Source organism: Poeciliopsis prolifica, unplaced genomic scaffold, assembly GCF_027474105.1.
Source record: "Poeciliopsis prolifica strain line A6 unplaced genomic scaffold, Auburn_PproV2 SCAFFOLD022, whole genome shotgun sequence".
Taxonomy (NCBI): domain Eukaryota; kingdom Metazoa; phylum Chordata; class Actinopteri; order Cyprinodontiformes; family Poeciliidae; genus Poeciliopsis; species Poeciliopsis prolifica.
The window spans coordinates 3343564-3366646 of NW_026562397.1; the positions used below are offsets into that span (position 1 = coordinate 3343564).

The 23083-nt window shown below is 39.5% G+C and overlaps 2 protein-coding genes across 3 annotated transcripts; one reads left to right on the forward strand and one right to left on the reverse strand.

Moving 5' to 3' along the window:
- Positions 1-894: 894 nt before the first annotated feature.
- On the reverse strand, positions 895-7787 carry ywhag2 (3-monooxygenase/tryptophan 5-monooxygenase activation protein, gamma polypeptide 2). Its single transcript, XM_055045281.1, has 2 exons — positions 7539-7787; positions 895-3088 (listed from the first exon to the last, which is right to left on the reverse strand). Exons 1-2 carry the CDS (start codon positions 7623-7625, stop codon positions 2432-2434), a joined length of 744 nt encoding a protein of 247 aa, XP_054901256.1. The 5' UTR covers positions 7626-7787; the 3' UTR covers positions 895-2431.
- Positions 7788-7870: 83 nt separating this feature from the next.
- On the forward strand, positions 7871-19913 carry si:ch211-105f12.2 (RIMS-binding protein 2-like). Of its 2 annotated transcripts, none has more exons than XM_055045282.1 (6): positions 7871-12439; positions 12873-13142; positions 17723-17879; positions 18226-18347; positions 18444-18515; positions 18605-19913. In XM_055045282.1, the coding sequence occupies exons 2-6, from the start codon at positions 12921-12923 to the stop codon at positions 18668-18670; spliced, it is 639 nt and encodes a 212-aa protein (XP_054901257.1). In that variant the 5' UTR covers positions 7871-12439; positions 12873-12920; the 3' UTR covers positions 18671-19913. The 2 variants fall into 2 exon arrangements, with proteins under 2 accessions (XP_054901257.1, XP_054901258.1); XM_055045283.1 differs by having other exon boundaries at positions 12876-13142.
- The last annotated feature ends 3170 nt before the right edge of the window (positions 19914-23083 follow it).

Genomic DNA, 23083 nt, shown 5'->3' on the forward strand with positions numbered 1-23083 from the left:
ATGGACAACTGATGGCAACCAAAAAAAAAAAAAAAAAAAGAAAAACTCTAACCATACAGCCTGTATTCCCAGTTTCACCATTAGGTCAGATCCTCTGGATCAAAATACCTCATAACTTGTACATGCATGATGCTGAGTCACAGAACAACAGAATAAAAGCCAAATAAGCAGAGAAAACTAAATGAAAAATAAAAAAACAAAAAACAACCAAAGCAAAGTCTCTTAGCAATGATAAAAGTCTGAGACATGATTTTCTTTTACAAATAACTTAAAAGAACAACAAAACAACTGAAAATTAAATTAAAATAAAATCGACCTTTTGGAGCTTCTGCTCTTCAATGCATTTAAAAATAAATCAAAGCAGCTGTGAGCTCATGCAGGCTGATTCAGGATGGAGACGCATAATTGGCAGACATGAACAAGTTCGCGTTACTGGCCTTAAGGCTTCTGGTTTCCTTCTTAAAACCATCAAACCACCGATTTAAAAAAATAACAGTAGAAGTGAATCAAACAGCTGTCCATGTGAAATATAAATAATCTATTGAAATAGCAGCATTAACGAGGACAAATCTGTTCAGCAGCTTTTTGTGTGCGTGTGTTCTGAACCTTTACTAAATTTTCTAAGCGTTCTCTGTGGTATAACATTGTGCATTAGTGTTTAATGTGCATATCTATAACATGCTTGCAGGATGTTCAAAATACTGCAATAGATTCCCTTTTTTTTATGCTAGAGATTTACTCGCAAATGAGGCATGTAGAAACAATACAGGCACGGAAAATAAAGCACATGAAACGATAAAACGGGCTGCGAACGAAGGGCTTCCTCTCAAAAGCAAAGTGTACTCACGGGTAACAACACAACAATACACTAGACCACCGAGGAAATGGTGCATGTATAATTTAGTCATATTCTTTTTTATTATCATAGCTATTATTCCGGTTCTTGTGCAACTGCTACATAATGACTCACATTCAAGATATTGTTATCACTCAGGAAAACAGCTAAAAGGTATAAAAGCAAATTTAAAAAAAAAAAATCAAACGTATACCGTCAGAAACAAAACATGGTCCATGTAGGCAGATTCATAACAGAAACATTGAGCCTGGAAACGTCACCATTGTCATTTCAAACAAGATAGCATGACAGAAAAAAAGTACTTAAATACTGTTCAAAGAACAAAATATATCATAATCATTCTTCAAAGTGAAAAAAAAGACACCAGCTGGCAAGATTAAGTAAGCACTGGTGGGTTTTTTTTTTTTCTTTTTTTTTTTGTAAATTATTTTCTTTTTTTCTTCCATTAACAAATGAAATACACATATTGCATGTCACTAAAGCAACGCCTGTTACAGGTCAATTTTTACGATCACCATTTTGGTTTAGCAAATCAAAATTAAAAATAAAAATAAATTAGAAATAAAAAATAAATAATCAACATTAGACAAAGCCTGTTTTTTTTTCTCAATCATATTGATACTTAACACCCACAGTATAAGTTAATAAAGTCAAGCTACTGTATATAAATACATCACCAGCATGCACAATATTGAATAAGCAATATTATTGTTGTCATCTTACACTGAAGAAACAGTATAGTAGGCATGTGCATTTAATAAAACGAACACAGAAGTAAACCACAAACTCTGAAGCTGCTTTTATCTGTTATATATATTTTTTGTCTTTTATTTTCCACCTTTGTAATTCATTTCATTAAGTCTCTGCCTTTTAGTAACCCTCACCTCCAAAAAGAATCAATAGCTCCAATAACACAACAGACTTATCTGTAAGATGCCAAAAACATTTAGATTAGCAGTAAGTGAGCTGATTTTGACCAAATTTTTTGAAATGAAATAATCACAAAAAATTTAGGGGATTTTTGCTGATTTTTCTACTTGTCAGAGTAACATTAACAGCTTTCAGGGCCCTTACATCTACTATTGGAACCAATGCAGCCTAGTTTCTTTTTTTTTTTTTTTTTTTTTTTGTGAGATCTTTTTTATTTTATTTTATTCCCCATTCAAGCATTTTCTCTCTCAAGTGACTCAAATGCATCTCTATCACGCAAAATCTAAGTAAGCAGCTTATCTCGACAGAACAAGATCAGTTCCTATGCCAGTGTGAGGCTGCCATTTCAATCCAACAACAACCACTTCAGGCTGATTGGCTGACGTATCAGTGGTTTTTGGCTAATGTCAAAGAGAAAACCAAGAAGACGGAGCCCCACCTCTCAACTGTCATATATATTTCTATATATATTTGAACTAAGATTTTAACCACCCACGTTCACCTCTCTTTTTGATTCTTTTCTTTTAACACATGGAAAAATAAAGAACTGCTGCTGCGGTAGTTTCATCGGCAAAAGCGGCTGCCAAAGTCCACCGGCCCTTCGTAATTTTTTTGACTTTTTGATTTTCGAGGTGAGGCTTCCCTTTAGTTGTTGCCCTCCCCACCCTCGTCGTCCTGCTGGTCACTTGTCCACAGTGTCAAGTTGTCTCGGAGCAGCTGCATGATGAGAGTGGAGTCTTTGTAGGAGTCCTCGTTGAGGGTGTCCAGCTCGGCGATGGCATCGTCGAAGGCGGTCTTGGCCAGATGGCAGGCCTGTTCCGGGGCGTTCTGGATCTCGTAGTAAAACACAGAGTAGTTGAGAGCCAGGCCCAGGCGGATGGGGTGGGTGGGCTGCATGTGCTCTTTGCTGATCTCGTGGGCCTCGTTGTAGGCCTTCTCCGAGGACTCAACCACCGTAGCCCTCTTCTCGCCGGTGGCCACTTCGGCCAGGTACCGGTAGTAGTCGCCCTTCATCTTCAGGTAGAAGACCTTGCTCTCGTGCTGCGTGTCGCTGCAGTTCTTGATCAGGAAGTTGTCCAGGAGGTTGAGCACGTCCTGGCACACGGCCTCCAGCTCTTTCTCAATCTTCTCCCGGTAGGCCCGCACCATCTCAATCTTCTTCTCGTTGCCATCAGCAGAGGTTTTCTGCTCTATGCTGGAGATCACCCTCCAGGAGGAGCGGCGGGCTCCCACCACGTTCTTGTAAGCCACAGACAGCAGGTTCCTCTCCTCGTTTGACAGAGCCTCATTCAACTCCGTCACCTGGAAGACAGAGCGTGAATACTGTTAATGCTAAACAGCCATGCCAATTAATCACTAACCTCTCTCACAAACTGGAGCTGCCTGAAACCAACAAAGAGAAGTCCCTGTCTGAAATGCTTCTGATCATTAAACCACCAACCAAGCTGATGACATGAACTTTCAAAAAGCAAGTCAACGTCATAAAACCAAAGAGGCATTTAGTTGAACTCTAGTTGCTAAAGAAAAAACTTCCCCTGGTTGAAGTCCAGTGATCAATTCAAGCACTTCATAAAAACTTGTTAAAGTTCTGTTAAAAACAAAAAGATACATTCCTTTTCCATCATCACAATGGAAAATGATGATGGAAGAAATCCTGAACTTCAGGACTTTGGTCACTAACTGAAATCCTGCTTAGTAAGTCAATGCATTGGCATTCTTGCATTGAAAGCTAAAGATATTAGAAAAATATGTTCTAATGTATGGACAGCTGATCAAATATTGCCTCCAAGCAGACTTTTACAACATTGCTCACCTTGCGGTTACAACAAATCCTAACCCAAGGTGTTTCTTCCTTTTAATTTCCCGGCTGGCTGGATGAACACGCCACTTGTCATTGCTATGTCACATCATCCTTGAGGTGTGAAGTCGACTCAGACCTACTAAAGTCAGCTGTGACTGCATGGCTTGAGGTCTGAGACGTAACATTGGTGGGTTGACTTCAACCCACCCTCAGAAAAACACTGAAGTTTGGTAAGTCCCTCTCTCTACTACCTCTGGTGTTCATAGATTACCAATCAAGCTGTCAATATTTCATGCATTCAAACTGTGAAGAGAAACTCTGTAAAACTCAGGGTAGGCAAGCTTTTAGGTTTAAACATATCGGTTGGGTGAGGAGCTTTTCAGTTTGATTCAGTTTTCTGGCAAACAACTATCCTGGCCTAATTATCATCATTTATGGGCTTCAATGTGACTCATCCAAAGTGTGTTAATAGAAAAAAGTATGTGCATGACACAATGATCCTTAAATACTATAACCACACTGTGAATCGTCACTATGCCAAACCCTCAACCTGCAAAGTCAGCTAAACTCTAAATAAATCGACTGATACATGGCTGTTACCACTATGCTTGGTGTCTCTGAGATGTGACCCTGGCGGGTTGACTTCAAGCCCCCAAACACCTTGAACCTCTCAGAGTGATTTACAAAATGAAGCCACCATTGAGTAGCCAAAGAGGCAGGGGCAATAGAGTGTTATTTCAAAGCATCAGAAACTTCTTATTAAGCACACATCATCTCAGTGTAGTTTTATTTTCCTTTGATGAAACGTCCTCTGGCTGAATTCCAGTGATTTGACGCATTTCACTGCAACCCGTCCAGCAGGCATCGGTGGAGATAAATAGTGAGTTTGAATTACTGATTCACCTTTAACCTATTGGCCATGTCGAGCCACATAACCTCGACATGGCCAATTCTCCATTGTCCGATATGGGATTTTGACAACCCATATCAGGGTCACATCAACCTTCTCAAGTGACTAAGGGTGCATTCACACCAGCCCTGTTTAGTTTGCTTTAATTTGACTCCAGTTCATTTGCCTAGAAGATGCAGTTTGTTTGGGGTGATGTGACCAAATAAAAGGTCTGCTAAAAAAACCTCTGTTCAGCTGAAGTGAACTCTGGTGCGATTTCAATGCATATGAGCCCATCAAACAGACACAAGTCCACTCCAAAGGCAGGAAGCAGCCTGTACCACAAGGCATCCTGGGTAAAAACAACCAAGACAAAGTCATGTAATGCCACTCATTTTTGTTTAGATTTCACAAAGAAGGAGATTGCACCCAGTGTTTACTTCAGTGGTTCTTGGTGCAGCGCCACCACAGGCAAGGACGGGAACTCTTTTTTTGTTTTGTTTTTTTTAAAGGTTTTGTTGACTTTGAAAGGTGTGTCCTTTATTTGAAGGCCACACCTCGTGGAAACCCTGTTTCCTGTCAAACAGGAAACAGGGTAATAACAGAAGGGGAAGACATGCCTGGCAAATGTCGCCAGGCCGGGAATCGAGCCTGCGACCCCCACCACGTGGGTCATGCTTTGCCCCTGCGCCGTCACAGCGCCCCCTGGTTTTTCTGAAGGTTTGGATTTTTTTACACATTGCAGTGTGAAAATGAAACGCACCAGCTGAAAATCCAACAAATGTTGGGACTTTGGGCCCCGGTTGAACCGAGTCTACCAGACTATCAGGTGTGAAAACGCCCTGAAAAAGACCATTCAAATACATTGAACTGACCTTCAATGCATCTAGGAGGAAAGAAACTTCTTCAAATTCATCTACAGCTTCCTTTTCCTATGATTCCAGTGAAATCAGATCCCTTAAGAATGAACTTTAATAATGATTTCTCTGGATGGAAGCAATCATTAGATTTTTCTAGCTGTACTCATTTGGCTGCAGACCGTCCTTCTTCCACAGCAAAGAGGATGAACAATATTTCACTCATCATGCGCAATTCCCAGTTTCCATGGCAATGCATTCATTTATTGCACCAGTAGCTCCAGCTGCCACGTGTGCAGCTAATGCCAGCTAGCGAGAAATTCTATTCAAGATCGTTGGGGGGTCAGCAGGAAGGATAGTGGAGTGAAGGGGTTTAGGGAGAGGTAAGGCAAGAGAGGGAGGGACAGAGACGGTTCATGTCCTCTCACGGGGACTGGAGCAAGGGGGGTGGGGGGAGCGGCTGCAGTGTAAGTGAAAACCGTGACTGCACGGGCAGTTCACATGTCCCAGTGACCTTCTCTCTGGCTCAGAAAGACCTTTTTACCTTCAGTGACATCACTCTGAGCTGAGCCGTTATATTTAGGCTCAACTGGATCGGTTGTATTGGACCGTAGATCCGGTTGGGGTAAAACTGATCACACAGACAGCACAGGTGATGACTGATAGGAAAGGAGCAATTATTTCTCATGAACTGTTCAGTGCTCAGGATGGAGGAAGGTGATGTCACAGCGAGTGGGTGGAGAGGGGATGGACTCGACCAAGCTTCCTTCGACTCCTCAGTCTTAAGTTCAGGAACAAACCATTCATTGGTTCAATTGTTAATATTCTGTCAAAAGAAAACGTGCTGGTTTCAACATTTTTGATGATTCCAAGTGTTTAGTTTTAGTTTTAGAGCATATTTTTCATGAGGCTAACATGAAGGCTCCAGGGCCTCCCTGTTTCGGGGGCAGCAGTGGCATAGGGATTCCCTGTGGTTAGAGGCTGTTTGGGCCCAGTTTGGCGCTGACTGACACAGCAGATTGGATAGAAGGGAATGGAATCCCTTCTTGCGACGATAAATGATGCACAAGGCAGCGAAACGGTTTTCTCCATTTGCAGAGACGGTTTTATTCCGGGCGTCAGCTCTAGGATGTTGCCGGTACCAGTGACACAGCGATTTTTTTTTTTTCAGTACTGATATGTCATTAAAGGAGGCAGGAGAAGAAAAAAGGGAGGAAGAGAAGCAAGCAGACAAAGGATCTGTTCTCAGCGCTGACCAATAAGAGCTGAGGGAGCTAATGTGAAGCAGCCCATCCATGTCATCCACTTCACATCAGCTATTACGCCGTTAAATCAGGAGCTGTTAACCCGAAAACGGCTCCGATTTGCTGCCTTGGACGCACACCGAGGAGACGGCAGAGGAAGAAATCTGCTCAAACTGACTCACTGCAGTGTGACAGAGAATATTCCAGAGAGAACCTGCTGAATCTTACCTTTTGTTTCAAAGGAGAGAGCAGCTCATGTTGGGTGTATTTGAGTAAAAGGTTGGATAAAACATGTTTAAAAGGAGCAGTAGTGTATAATTTATGACAAAGACGGGGAGAAGGAGGAGGAGGAGTGGGAGTAAGGTGGGAGGAGGGAGGTGGTGATGGAGATGGTGGAGGTGGAGGAGAAAGAGGAGGAGGAGGAGGTGGCATCAGCAGATGATAGGCTTTCTCTTTTTCTTTTTTTTTCTTTCTGAGGAACCTCGCATTGCTCCCAGCACCTCTTCCTCCAAAATGGAGGAAAATGAGACAGAGCAGTACCGGAAGATTAAATCATGAATACAACATTAAGAAATCTGTTGATGCATTGCAGCACTCTGATGCCCGGCTCCTGTCTCAGTAAGCTCAGTCAGGCCTGCACGCCTTCTCATTGTAACATCCTCTGAGTCGACAGAAAGGCACCGCCCAATGGGCAGCAGAACACGGCCTGGACCCGACTCAGAGAACAGGGGTAGGGGTAGGGGAGGGGGGGGGGGCTGTACCCAACTCAGAGGACAAATGGGGATGAGGGGCTGAGCTGCAGTCTAGCTGATGATAATGTAATAAAGAGATTTACTGCAATTTTGCAGCAGCTGCTGAGTGTGGCAGCTGTTAAAACGGAGCTAACAAGAACCAGAAGCACATTCCCACCCATCCCTCATCATCATCACCATCATCCCCCCTGCTGTTGGATTGGACTTACCGACTTCATGGCTGCTGCCATATCATCATATCTCTCTGCCTGCTCGGCCAGCCTGGCTTTCTGCACCAGCTGCTCGCGGTCGACCATTTTCTCTACTGGTTAGTGCTGGGAGGGGACGGGGGGCTTTGCTCGGTCGAGCTGCGCGACGTGGGCTTCGTGGATGAAAACGGCTGATATTTCAAATTGCAGTGCAGTGAAATCCTAGGCGAAGCGCGTGCTGCAGCTGTTCCCTGCTGTCTGTCTGAGGCTCAGCGCAGACGGGACACCCTCTCTCCTCCTCTCCCTCTCTCTCTCCCTCTCTCTCTCTCTTCTCTCTATCCCCCTCCCTCCATGCCTTCCTCCTCCTCCTCTTCACACACTCTCCACGGGCTGCGTCATCACTCGGGAAGGTGGGTGTCTGTGCAAATGATGTAACACTCCTTACATGGGAGGCAGACAGACATGAGCAGGAGGATGGGGATGGATGGCACTGAAAGCCTTCTGGGAAATGGAGTTTATTGACGTGGCAGCAGCATGCTGGTGCAGGAAGCAGGGAATCAACTGGCATTGAATGGTAAGCTGTTGTGAGACGTTTTCAAACATACAATACATTTATAGGGTGTTCTTTCTCCACTGGCAGTCCAATAGACAAAATTATAGCAGGGCATTTACCCAGAATGCCCTGCACTCTAGTCAAGCGGTTTGGCGTTCACATATGCACTAAAACCACACCAGAGTTCACTTCAACCAAAGAGGGTTGAGGCCTTATGGACTTGCGGGGATTGGAGGGTTCTGCCGACCCTGATGAGATGCTGCTCTGGATTGAAGCCCATATCACCCAGATCAGAAACCACCACTGTGTCTGTGCTTCAACAGGCCTGGGTCAAATAATCAGATCATGAGCAGGATAACATCAGACAACAAATAGCATCGTGAAGTGCAAGTACCACAGCAGGCAGGTCAGGGAGGACGTTATGAAGGAGTTTAAAGGAGTTAGGCTGTAAAGTTATATCCTGAGATAATAAAGTTACATGCAACAAAATGGGAAATGTTCACCACAAATACAAACCTTCCAATTCACAGGCTCGCCAAAAAGAGAGGTAAAGAATATGAGAGAAGTCCATGATTACTGTTGAGAAATTGCAGAACTTTTGGTAAGAAAATTTTGCTGAGAGTTCAACAATAAGTTGCTTGATCTTAAAATCTGACCCACATGGAGGAATGGCAAGAAGAAAGACATTCTAAATCTAAAACATCCCATGCCATAAGCTCCATGGACAAAACGCTCAACCTGGGGAAGAAGCTGGTCTGGTCAGATGAGACCATAATTGAAGTTTTTGGCAAACACAAGTGGAGGAAAATGAGCCATGTAGATCCCAGTGAGTTTCAGATTTAATGGGAAGATGATTGGAGCTACATTCAGTTGTGTCCTGAAAAACAAAACTGTTTATTGGATGAAAAGGACTTGAGCAGGAGCAGAACTTCACCTTTCAGCAGAACAATTAGAACAATTTAGATGAATTTACTGTCATATGTTAATTTACACTCTTAATGCAGTTCAGTTCAGACTTACCAAAAAGTATTTGCAGCTAACATTGAGGTGATGTCATATTTTGTTGGTCTGTGGCATAAAATTACAATACAAAACATTGACAAAAAATAAAAAAGACTCAGGGTTAGAAATACTGACTTGTAAACCTCTATGAAAGATTTCAGCTTGAACAACTACTCACTAGAATATTTAGTATGTCTCATTTTATTTAAAATGTTGATTTTAAGCCTCTTTTACAACTCTGGGTCATCGAGAGTTGTCTTCGTTTGATTTTGATTTAGATTAAACTAGAAAATTTGATCAACTTAAAATCATCTCATGGATCTTTCTATTGTGATTGTTTACATATAAAAAAGTTTTGTTTGTATTGTATGTATTTTGATCTAGAGATATTTTGATTTTAGATTCTAAATCTGAGTTTTTCTCACAATGCTTTCTTTCTCTCCCGACCTGCAACTTTAGCTGTTACAAAACAGCTCCACCTTCTGGTCAGAATTAGTAAAGAAGCCGTGGGACTGTTAGTGAAAACCTGCATGAATGAAACTTAAGAAAGACTGTTCCAATACAAGCATTAATTAGCTGCACTTTCTTTGCTTCTTTCGCTTCTGGGGAAATTCATGCGTTTCAGTGCAAACGTTTAACCTGATAAAACAAAACACAGAGGAATTATGCAACACATTAGGATAAGCATGTTCTGAACTGTTTCATTCAAGTTTCGGGTGTCCCATATTTGATGTGACTGTGTGTTAATGTTTGTGTTCCCAATAAACCCTCTGGATTAAACAGAAAAATACTGATCATCCTTAAATTCCATTGTCTCTCATTTAAAATCTGTATGAAAAAACTACAAGAACACAAGTACAAAAACTATGCATCCATCTATTCATCCATTTTCTTGTGCTTTTCCAGATTCAGCCTAAACAGAGAGGCCCAGACTTCCCTCTTCTCAGCAAGATAAAACATACAAAAAAAATCTGGCAGCCAAGAAAATTAGAGTAAATGTGAAAGAAACATTTCCCAACTTTTCTCATTGTCCATTTGTTGTAAGGTCAGACAGTGTTAGTGCCAAAGGAGCCTTAGGAACAGTTTCCGAGCTCTCTCTATTCTGATGGATCTCAGTGACATTATTCTTCAGATTGGGGTATGACCTGGGTTTTCTTAGCATAATAGCCGACATCCTGTTATCAAGGTTTTGTTTAAATGGCTATTTGAATCTAGAGGCCTATAGCCCAAGTGGCTAATGCGCTTAGTATAATATGGGGCAAATAATTATTAGAAAAGGATGGATTTGAGTTTTGAATAAGAAAATAATCTGAAAAAATACCTGACTTAAAATCAAATTTGTTTTGTGACATTTAAATCTGACAGTGAAATCTCTAGGGCAGACAGGGAAGCCTAAATACTTTCTCACTAATTACAATTTGAACAGTACTCTGAGTGCTTTTCTTTTGGCACCTAAATTTCAAGTTTCATCAGCGTAAGTGGTTTTGGTCTGCTTGGCCAACATTACCCCATCTGGCAATGTCTTACAAAAGTTTCTGGAGTTTGTGGATGCGCTGCTGCTCAGAGCGAGGCCACAGAAAAATGGAGCAAAGCACAAAAATCCCCAAATTTTGCAGCGCTCTAAGAAGCCACAAGGTAGTTTATTTTTACATTGCAACTGAAATGTGTGGTTTGCAGACTGGGTAGCATGATTTGTGTGAAATAAACAGCAAGCTTCATATATTGTGCATTTATTTGATGCACTCCTGTTATTTTGGGGGTGCATTTTATTTTTTGATGACAAAATGTCAGCAACTGTTACCAGCTCTTTTGTGGGAATGTTTTTGCTTGAACATTGGCTTGTGGGGAAAGGTTGACGTTTAGAAAATCTGGTTCTGGTTGGATTTTCTCGATAGTTACAGAACAAGTCTATTTGAGGTTTCTGTGGGGGAAAAAAGCACCAAGCTGAGCTGCACCCTATTCAATGTTCAGTTGTGTATTGTTTAAAATGTTCACATATTCTTATCCCTAGAAAAGAAATGTATTTATTTTCACTTAAAAAACAAAAATGAAAATTTTTAAGAAAATTCCAGCTGAGCTTAAAACTAGGCCTAATAACTGGGATTAATCTCTTTAGCTCTTGCTATTAAGAGCAAAAAGAACTTTAGTGAGTAACCACTACTAGACTGAATAAAGTTTGCTCCACTTTTCTCTTTAGGATGTAACATTATAAAAAAAAAATTATGTTCAGTCAATTTCAAATTATAGCATCTCAATAAGATCCAGATCTGGGATTTGACCCGACCCAGGATTTTCCATTTTTGAATTCTCAGGTAGTCTTTGGTGGATTTATTGGTCTGTTTTGGGTCATTGACCATACTGAAAGATCTGGTTCTGCTTCAGTTTTATTTCTTTCACATTGTATATTTTCCCCTTATATAAGTGCACTATGAATTTTACACAATATAATCTAAAGTGGATGTGACCACAACATTTCCACTGAGAATGAATGTTTCCTATTGTTTCTTAAAATTGTTTATTAAGAAATAAATATTTAAGCGTACAGTTAAAAGTCAGAGCTGTTATAGTGAGTAGCGTCTCCTGAAACATTTCGTCAAGAACTTCCGTTTGACTACGGCTGCTGGTAATGGAAAGAATTTCAATACAGACGAACTTCATCTAAGTAGATCTGGGAACAATGCTATTTAAACAACGGGCATCATTAAATTAATGGGACAGGAAAAATGAATCCAAGGATAATTAATTAGCTAGATACTGATTAATTTAAATCTCAGACATTTCTTTGATCTATTGACCATTTTTCTTCTCCTGTCAAAGAAGAATTTCTGTTGCCAGTTTTGACAGATAATAATAAAGCTTTTCTATCTACTCTATTCTATTCTAGTCCAGTGTAGTGAAGCACAGCCTAGCCTAACCTAGCGTAGCCTAACCTAGCCTTGCCTTGTCTCACCTTGTCTATTTTTCCTGAGCTGCTCTTGAACATTGACTATGAACAAATTTTTTAACCAAAACTATTAGCGATTATCTGTCATCTTGAGTTGGCCTATTATGTGAAATCACCATAAAACGCATTGAGATCTGTGGTTGAAGCATGACAAAAATGTTGTCATGTTTGTTGAAACATGAGTTCAACATCATGTGGGAAAACATGATTGTTTTCCCACTTGTTTGTGGGAAAACAAGTCAGACATGTCCAACCCAGATCTTTCTAAATCAGTTTTCCTTTTACATTTCAGTTCATCCCAAATATCACAGTACTGGTCAAAACTTCTGTTTCTTTTAGGACCTGCTTGCCACCTGCCCTGCTGAATAAAGGCCAAGAGAGGAAGTGTTTATTTTCCATGGCCTGTAAACTGGGCCAAGCCACGTAAGCAGGAAGTGGAGGAGTTTAAAAAATGGCCCTAATCAAGGCAAAAATATTCACACTGTCAGCTTTACTGCAAACAGTTCAGACTGAATAAGTATGCTTGACTCGTCTTAGAATTGGTTGAAAGTTATTTAATTTTAAATCTTAAACAGTTGTTTGTGCAGTATTAATGTGAAGAACTCCAAAAAGGTCACTACATATTTTTCACATTTATCTTCTTATTGTCTCTAAGATGCAATAAAAAAGACAAATCATCGACCTGATGCTTTCAATTGAAGTCTTCATTTATGTTTTCAAACTGCAGTCTTACAGTGTACAGTCTTTGCTGAACTAATGAATCCATCTACTTGCTTCAAAGAGGATTAAAGCTCCTTCTGCTTAGCTTAGGAAACTCAAATTAGGATGAAGCTAAAGAGAGGTCTGCTGTCTACAGCAGCCATCTGTCTGCCAGGTGGACGGTCAGGAGCCGCCGCCGCCGCCGATGGAGACCAGACTAGAGCTGGATGTGTTGATATACCCTGATGAGGTGAGGGTCGCCACCCCGGAGGACCTCAGGCAGTGGGACCTAGAGACAGCCAGCCAGGTCTCCATCCCCACCGTTCGACTCTTTGTGGCGCTTTACCCGTACAACCCGGCCGCCATGTCTCCCAACCCCGACACGGCGGCGGAGGAGTTGCCCTTCGTGCCTGGCCAGATCATCAAGGTAAAGACACTTCACTGCCGTGAAAGCTTTATGTTTTAGTGATTCTCTGCAACGTGTGTTGTGCTTCCTCATTTTCAATCTGCAGAGGTTTCTTTGAAATTACATACTGCTGTTTCCTGTTTGTGCAGGCCCGCTGAACATGTGCAGAGACATGAACTCTTCTCTTGAGTTCCTGTAACTGTTTTTTTCTTTTCTTTTTTTTGCTGCTCATTTAGGTGACTTGCCGCCTTTTTCCACTCAGTTCTTTGCCACACACACACACATACACACACACACATACACACACACACACACACACACACACACACACACACATACACTGTAAAAATAATTAGGGTGGTTAAACTTAAAAACTTGAGTACAATTGCTGCCTTAAAAACACAAGTTAGCACAACTTGAAATTATGTATTTTTCCAACTTAGGTTGGCAAGCTAGAAAAGTAGCCCAATTGCTTATAATTTGTTGCTTAAATATGATACCATAAGTTGAAATGACTAACTACAGAACATTATTCATTCTCAAAAAATTGAGTACTCTTGTCAAGTGAAATTAAAATCATATTCTATTTGAACTCAAATAATTAAATTATACCACTTTTCTAACTAATGACTACTTGTTGTATGAACTTCATACTCTGAGTTTAAACACATTGCAAAGATACATTATCCATTCAGAAAACTTGTTTTATTTTGTTAAAGTAACAAACAATTATATATACTTTCAACTCTCATTTTAAAGTTAAACTGACTAACTATATTAATACCAATTCCTTTTTTGAGTTGATTTAACTTAAGAGTTTAAGGCAGCAATTGAACTTAAAATTGCAATTTAAGTAAACTAACATTTCCAAATATTGTTCACTTCCTCCACTAATAATGCCAAGTTCACCAGTTTCCTAAAAATAATTACACCAAATACACTTCCATTTCAAATATTATACATTTATTTTTATCTTGCTCTATCAAATATGAGACAAGCCTTAAATCAAGTGTAAAAGAAAACATTTGTCCAAGACAAGCAGAGGTGTTGACATTTATTGGAGGACCAAAATTGACAAAAACAGAAATCAATTTGACAAATAAAACAGAATTTTATTGAAATCTCAATAAATAAATGTACTTAAAAGGCTCCAATTAAGAACTTCACCAGATTAAAAACCACCATTGTGAAGAGTTAAAATTATTCTAAAAATGTAGGACACCAGCAGTGTTTCCATTTTAATGCATTTTTTTAATCATCAAATTCTTAAAATGTCAAAAGAAATGAAAGAAAATGCAAATCAGGCATGTTTCCATCAACTGGCTTTTAGCAAAATTAATAAGGATACACAAAGTAATTACATCGGAATTTGATGTTATGCATGGCTGTGGTACACAGGAAGTGATGTCTCTTAATAAGGACTAAAAATATGTTTTTGCAAACACAAATGCTACAAAAAGATTTTAAAGAAATGATAGCAAGAAAGAGAAATAGGTAAACATGTAAACAGTTTTTGTAAGAAATTTTGTTAGTCTTACATCCTACATCCTGATGACAGTTGATGGATCTTCGCCAGATATGTAGCGAGGCAAACCAAGCAGAGCAGCAGCCCTTCTCCTTTCATTTGTGTCCTGCAAGAGATGAGACATGCAGTAAAATTAATATATTTTAACAAAATTAACAAATTATGCCTTGTTTTCTAGCCATCTTCAGTCCTGCTCACATCTTTTGCAAGGCAGTCCAAAATGTCTTTGAGTGGCTGCTTCTTTCCAGATTTGGTTGCTGCTTTGTAGACCTCCAGCAGTCTCAGAACCAGGCCATCAAGTCAGTCAAGAAAAGATTTCAGAAGGTCTGTGGTGACGATTCTTGTAAATTCTGCCCTAATCTGAGGAATAGAATACATAGAATATAAAACTTTGTCTCAATAGGACAGTTAACTCAGTATTAAATCACTAAATGTCTTGGTGGAACGAATTCAGTTATGCGATTACCTGTCTCTCATGGAACAGAGCAGGCCATCGGGAGATGAGCTCTGTGATGTGTGGTTGATCTCCTACAATGTCTTTCCTACACTGAGAAAATGTAGCAACCATCAAATCCTCAAGCAGCTGATGATTTGGGTCTTTCTTCTGCATTTCAGCCTCCATTATCTTGCGCTTCACCTCCATGTTTTCAGGACTGTGTCCTTCAGATGGATCAGGACAGAAGTTCACCTCTCCCTTCTTTGACTTTTTGACAGTTTCCCCTTTTGAAATTCCAGATTTTCTTTTGTTTGAGACCACTTCAGGGTATCGTGCTGAACTTAATTTTTGCCTGTAGTTTCCCATTTTAAATTTCAAACTGTGAAACCATGAGTGCCATCCCTTTTCTGACCCTGGGTCTCGCAGACACCTGCACAAAAAACAAAACAAAAAAACCCATACATTTCAGATTATGGTATTTAAAAATATAAAGTATTCATACATACAAATTCCAGTTTTGCCACTTAATTAAAATAACTTGACTAAAATGTTATCTTCATCAGCTTCATTGTCCAAAGTAGAGGTTCCAAAGTTTTCAGAATTTGACCTGCACAATAACAGTAACACAGACTGTCCCCAATTTATTGTAAATGATATACCTTGATATTGGGTCAAGTGAAGGACAACAAAATTAATTTTGCTAGTTTAATTCATTGTAAGGTGACACACTTTACTAACAACTAAATCAAATAGTCATTTTTAAACAGTAATCAAATCGAAAAAAGATTTTTCAGAACCCCTCCTCCATGTTTCAGGACCTACAGTGGGGTCCTGACTATTTGGAAGCCACCAAAGCTCCTTGATATGCGATAGTCTTGGGCACGCGCCCAGCCTGAGCTAACGCTTGATAAATAATTACTGTAAAATTCAGAATACAGTTTAATCAGTAATAGCTGCTGGAGATAGTTTGCATTTTTCACCGGCAACCAGAAAGGGACACGCATGCGCACGAACACACGAAAGAAAGGATACGACTAATTACTGACAAGAAACAGACTAATTACTGGCACAGCCTTTCCCGAAGCCGCTAACTCGTCTGCAGTTAGCACGTCGATGCAGAACTTTGACCAAGCGCCACATATGCATTTCTGAGGAAGTGTACAATACAAAAATCGTGGAAGCTGCTTGTATTTTCCCTTAAAAAAGTTCTAGAAGCGAGTAGCATACTGCGTTTAGCTAGGCTCAACTGCATTAACTAACTGCCGCCCTCAATTAGCAAGCTGTTGTTTTATGTCCTGTGTTTAAATATGTAACACAAACTTTTAGCTCTTAACATATTTGAAAAATGGATGGCATTATCAAAAAAACGACAAAATGCAGCTTACCTTACATTTTTATCTCTCCAGCTCGCTTCGCATTTGGAAAAAATGTCCCGCCGAACTTGAACGCCTTTAGGACCGAGGTCTCGGAAAAAATGGTATTCATCCGCGAGGTGTTTTCGACGTCCTTAATGTGGTCAGCTGGTGTTCCTCTTCTTCATTTAATATGCGATTCTAACTGGGATGGAAAACTTTAGAACTTCTGACTAAATTTCACCTCATATTTAGTCCCTTATCAGATAAAGAGCGAATTCCCGGCACTATTTGTATCTCGCATTAATATTGCCTGTGGTGATCAGTTTTTATAAGATCCGGTTAACATTTTAAAACTCAGATTGTCAAGTTATGTTCACACGTTTGAATTTTAGGTTTCACTGAACTGACTCACATCCTCGAGTTGAAATGAAAATAACTCATGAAATTAAGTTGACATTTCATAACTCATTATGTTAATTGGAACTAACTTATAGAAATACCTTATGTCAACTAATCGTGAGTAGGACTTTTTACAGTGTACACATACACCCACACACACGCACAAACACCGGTATTTCCAGCAGTATTAGGACATTATTTTGAGTTCTATGCCCTCTCACCTACCCTTGCTTTCACCATTACCGATGCATTACCGGCCTTAACCTAAACTTCATTCAGAAAATGATACTCTCTTGGTCTTTGGATAGTAAAGATAAATCCATTCATACCCTAGTAGATTTAGGTTTGTGTTAGATGATCTTGTATAGCATTTGAAATGGCAACATCCTATTTGTAAAGTGCATTAAAAGTACATTTGACTTGACTTAAAATTATTCTAATTCTACCAAGAGGGTTTTTGTTTTCAACATTAAATAAGATGAAGAAATTGAAGATAGAAAAACAATATAAAAGTGAGTTTTCTAGTTATGCTTTTATTTACATGTGAATGAATAATAATATAAAATGAGGAAAATTTCTTCAAACGGCAATCAAACTCCACTCTTTGCATGTTTTAAATGGAATGTCAGTAATTCGTGTTCAGTATTGCGCTCCGAGTCTTTTAACTTAGAAGGCCTCTTTGCCACTGAATGCTGAAATAAACATTTTCAAATCTTTGACTGGGTCACTTCAGAACATTGATCATTTTTACTACCTGTCCAGACGTCAAGAGAAACATGTTAGCAAAATTAGCAATCTGAAGATATTCTGATAAAGCAACCTAAACAAGTGCACACATTAGTGTTGGAACAAAGTGATGAGACATGCGGTCTGTGTGCCTCGCCAGGTGTTTGGAGACAAGGACTCAGATGGTTTCTACCATGGAGAGTCCGGTGGTCTCTCCGGCTACGTGCCAAGCAACATGGTGGCTGAAGTCCCAGTGGACGACGAATACCTGAAGCACGTTCTCATGCAACAGGGTTTTCTGCCTGTGGACCACGCAGGTGCCAACTCTTCATTTTTTGCAAGAATGTGAGACTGTGACTCGCAGGCAGAAAATAAACAGAAAATGAGGCTAAATAAGCAAAAACTAATTTTGCACTCAAGTATCTTTGATTTAAAAAAATCTGATTAGAGCTTAACCCTCTTCCAGCTCATGTGCAAGGTTAGCTTAGAGCAGTTTGCTTTATGTAGGAAGTGGTAACAAAAAAAAAGTTATTTAGCATTTTGTGTTTGCGGGTTCGTAAGGGAGGCTTAAAACTTTCATTCAGCTTCTCTACTTGTTTTTTTTTCTTCTTCTTTATTTTACTCTTGTTTAAAGAATATGTTTGCACATTTTCTGCAAAACAGGTATGTCTTTAACACCAGAGCTAAGCGATGCTGGCAGCATTCGCGAAGATGTGATCGTTAGAAGAATGGTGGCCTTATTCGACTACGATCCGTGGGAAAACTCCCCCAACATGGACAGTGAAGTGAGCGCTTCAAATGTGAAACTAACCACAGATTTCTGCATATTACTTATCAATAGGGGGGTCTTCAACCCTAAAATAAATTTCCTTGGGTTTCAGGCCGAACTGGGCTTTCGATCTGGAGACATCATCTACGTGTTGGGTGACATGGATCAAGACGGTTTTTACTTTGTGAGCACAAACTTTGCTGTGACTCTATGATTTCTAACTTAACATTTGCACAGAAGTTAATTTTTCTTTCTTTCTTTCTTTTTTTAAAGGGAGATCTTCACGGAAGACGAGGTTTAGTTCCCTCAAACTTCCTGCAGCCCCTACCCTGGAATTAGACGCTGTGCTAACACCTCTGCTACTAATGCCAACTCACATACACAATCAAATCAGCAGCTTTCACTGAGAAAATGTAAATATGTGTATATATTTTTATTTTTTATGGTAGCGTTGCATTATGTTTTCTGTAGAAGGCCTTCAAAGTATGACACGTAGCTCACCACAACAATCAGGATGATGAACAATGAAGAGAAACAGGTTATAGGATAAGATTTTTTTATTGATCATTTTAAAGAAAAACTCCAACTCACCTTATAGGGAGAAAAAAAGACAACTTTTAAAACCAAGTTTTATTTAATCAAGAATATATTTTTTTGTAATCCAGCAAAGTCACTTGACGGATGTCCGGTGACTTCTAGCCTTAAAAGTATACACTTTTAGTCACAGCATTGTGCAGACCAGAGTGTATGAATCTAGTTTGCCTTATATTGTGTTCATCTGCTTTCTGTAACATGTTTAATCTCTGAGGCAAGAGGCAATAAATAACATTTTAAATCATTCATATAAAAGACAAAAAAGCTCAGAAAATTGAGTTAAAGCAACAACCGCAAGATCATGCTTCCATCTAAAGATCAGAGTTAATCATCTTCTCAATAAACATTATCAATATTAACATCAATCTGTTCGTTAATAGAACATTGTACAAAGTGTAAACAGGTTCAAATCAAGCGCATGAACTTCGACATCATCCGACTTGGTTCTTCTTTCACTCTCCTCTGCAGCTAACAGTATACTCATCCATAAAGTAGGAAACACTACACTATGTAGTGAAGTTTAGTAGTGCTTTCTACTTTATGGGTGACAACACTGTATTTCAGTAGCTTCTGGGCGCTCCCGCTCAAACTCTGAAGAACGACGGCGATGGTGAAGGTGAAGGTTGTTTTCCACAAATTTCCAATTCAATATCATTCAACAACAAAACAAAACTACCGAAGCTTAGTGTAAAATCTTATTGATAATGAAGCATTTTAATGTAAAACGAGACAAAACGGTAAAAAAAAACACCAAGTTTCTCGATGCTTAGATAAACCTACTTGTCAAGATCTTACCAGCGTTTCGACTTCTGAAGAAGAGAGGAAACCCAGAAGTGAGCGCGATCTTTTTATTAACCCTGTATGAGCCACGTGGTCAACACAGGAAAAGCTCACACACGCACCCGCACATGCGCGCGCACACACCCACACTTGTGGTTAGCATGCTGAACTGTCTGAACACATCCTTAAAGCTTAAATAAAAGTTAATTGCCATAAAATCGAATGTTTTCCATCTTTCTTGATGTTTTTGTTTTCATTATTTGGTTTGTGAACTTGTAGTCGATATGACTCAAATTACTCATCCATTTTGTTTTGTAACTTTTGATATTTCATCATAAATAACAAATAGTTCAATTGGATATTCTTTGATGTTGCAGAAGTGTCTCTGAATTTCTGCATTTTCAATGATCGTTCTTTTGTCAGTTTGAATGTAGAGTTAGAAGACACAGTCATGGAAAGACGAGGATGCAAATTCAAACTCAGAACTCATGAATGCATCGCTGCTGCTGCCGCATCCCTTTTAAGGAAATAACTCTGAGATGAAGCCTTGCATTGGCGGTAAATTTGGACCCTATTGATCCCAGACATCAATAATAACTTCCATGAAAAAATGATCTAGAAAGCTTAAATTTCAGAACTTGAGGCTTAAAAAAAAGGATGGAAACCATGCAGGTGTAGTATTCTGCATTTCAGATTACAGGAAGGTCTTTTTATGTTCACCTTGTTTCTGAGAACTTCTTCAGGTCTTCCTCTGTGTGTGATAAAGTGTGTGTGTGTGTGTGTGTGTGTGTGTGTGTGTGTGTGTGTGGCAGGGGGTGGGGGGTGTTGCAGAGGCTTCCCCATCCCCAAGCGAGGCGGTGTGCACTCTGCTCTGCAATGTGCATGCAGCAACAGAAACTTTGCAAACGGAGCAGAGACAGCACCAAACCTCAGAGTCACACCAAGAGAAATAAGAGGAAGTTGGGGGAGGGAGCAGGATGGGCGATGATCAAACAAAGAAAAGATGGCCCTGTTAGAAAAGAACAAAAGAGAGAAGCAGTGGTGCTAAAAATATTAAAAGTGCATGAACCAACAGTAAATTTAACTTGACTCAAAGCTAAGAAAGCAAATACAAATGCAGCAAAAAAAATTTTAAAAAGCGTGCTCATGTTTGTCAGAATGCGTGTGTGTGTGTGTGTGGGTTTGTGCGTGCTTGGGTGTGTGGTGTGTAGGGGAGCATGACTATGCAAGCTGCAGATTATGTCAGCACTGTTGCACCCAGAACTCTGCTTGCATCACACGTCTATTCCTGTGCAATGTGGGACTACATCCAGAATAATCAGCGCACTGAGCTGACGGAGATAGATGGCATCAGGGAGCCAGGAGCCCAAAACGTCCAAGAACAGACATCACTAAGCACTGGATAATGTCTTATTTTTAATATTTCAATGTTTTATTGGGATTTCACACTAGAAACAAAAGCATAATTGTAAAATAGAAAGGCATAATGTCATTTTTATATATATATCTTTGTATCTTCATTGCCTTTAAAAGGCAATTTGCAGACAACAGACTATGGATCAAAACCCAAAGGTGTTTGGGTTCAGTAAACACACATCTAAATGAACAGCATGCCTGTAGAGTCAGTGTGCAAACCAAGTCCTAGTAAAAATAAATAAGGACAGCTGTGACAATTTTTGTTAAAAAAAAAGAAAGAAAATACAAATGAAATAACTACAATTTTCACTTATAGTTACTCATTCTGATTATTGTTTTTTTCTTTTTTCTTTTTTTTATTTAATGAAGAACATTGTGCATTTATATTCAACTGGACTGCAAACTGGATAACACCAATTGAATTCAGGTCTGGGGCTTTGACTGGACAGATATCTAACATGATTTAAACATACAAGTGCAACTTTATCTGGATGTGCTGATTCCTACCATCAAACGGACCCTGTTTTGTTTTTATTGAAGAAAAGCATGTTGCTGCCTTCTTAAAATGTGACTTTTTTCCACATTAAAGATTTTGAAAACCATTCCTTGTTTTGTCTCCACGTTACAACAATATGCTACTTTGTCTAGCAGCACATTGAAACCGATCATCTAAAACTGATGTAACAAAATGTGAAAAAGTACATAAGTAAATAGCATAAGTAGGTAGAAATGTGAATGCTTCTGGTACAGGATGTACATCTGATCCCCAAAAGCTACTTAACACTAATTTCCTTCCCACTTTCTTATCAAAAGAGTAGCTTATTATTAGGTCAAAAACATGGTAGATTAATATTTGCTGTTCTCCAAAACATACATACGAGAACCATATTTTTCCTGGTTCATTTTAGCTCAGTTGCACAGATCGAGGGCCGTCACCAACCAATCTGCACGAACATGCTTGTAAAGTGCTGCCACCTAGTGGCTGCAGAGGCTGTATGTGGAAAGAAATGTATGTGGAGAAATTATTAAAATTGTATAAATTAATTCTCAAGGGGAAAACATAGACTTGGTTTAGACAAGAAAAGTAATAAAGAAGGTAAAGCATAATTGTGGAAGCAAAATAAAAAAAACACTTTTGGTTCATTCTATTTCTTTTATATATTTTTTTATGTATTCATATTAAATGAACACTTCTTGTCTCTAAGAGTTGTATTTCTCCTACAAGAAAATTTCAGTCCGATTTGACAGAAAATGTCTGTGAAGCAAAAAAAAGGGTTGCCAAATGAATTCAGGTCTGCACTCTGACCGGGTCAGTCTACGACATGACCGTGATTTGATCAAAACCCTTCCATGGCTTCAGCTGCGCTTTGGATTGTTGTCCTGCTGAAAGGCGCCTCTCTGCCCCCTGCAGGTCTTTTACAGGCTCTATCTGTCAAAGAAGCAAAATGGTCGAGACAGGTCCAAGGTGCTCAAACGAGGCATGTTCAGAAGATTTAGTGATGAAGAAGAAAACCTTAAAGGTCTCCAATGGACAAAATAACAATATGGAGAATGGAAGAAGGAGCATGGAAACGAATAAACAGGCGTGGGAACGAAATAACACAGCAGGGGACGGTAAAAACTGAGAGGCTTTTAGGCCCAAATGAGAAACACAGACGGACTGACGGAAGGAGACTGAAGGAACCAGAAACAGCCTGACTGTTGTCTAAGAAAAAGAAACACAAATATACAAGAGACGGAGCACGAGAATAAACCATGAAACTAAACAGAGAAGAATGAGCTAATATGGCAACACCTTAACAACAATAATAAACACAGAGAAGAGTGAATATGGCAAGATTTGTAGAACATAAATCATGATAAACAGATCCAACATAAACTAAAAACACCCAGTAGATTGTGACGCTAACAAGATTTCCTTCCATCCATCCTCTCTTAACTCCTACTTTATTGTGCAGAAGA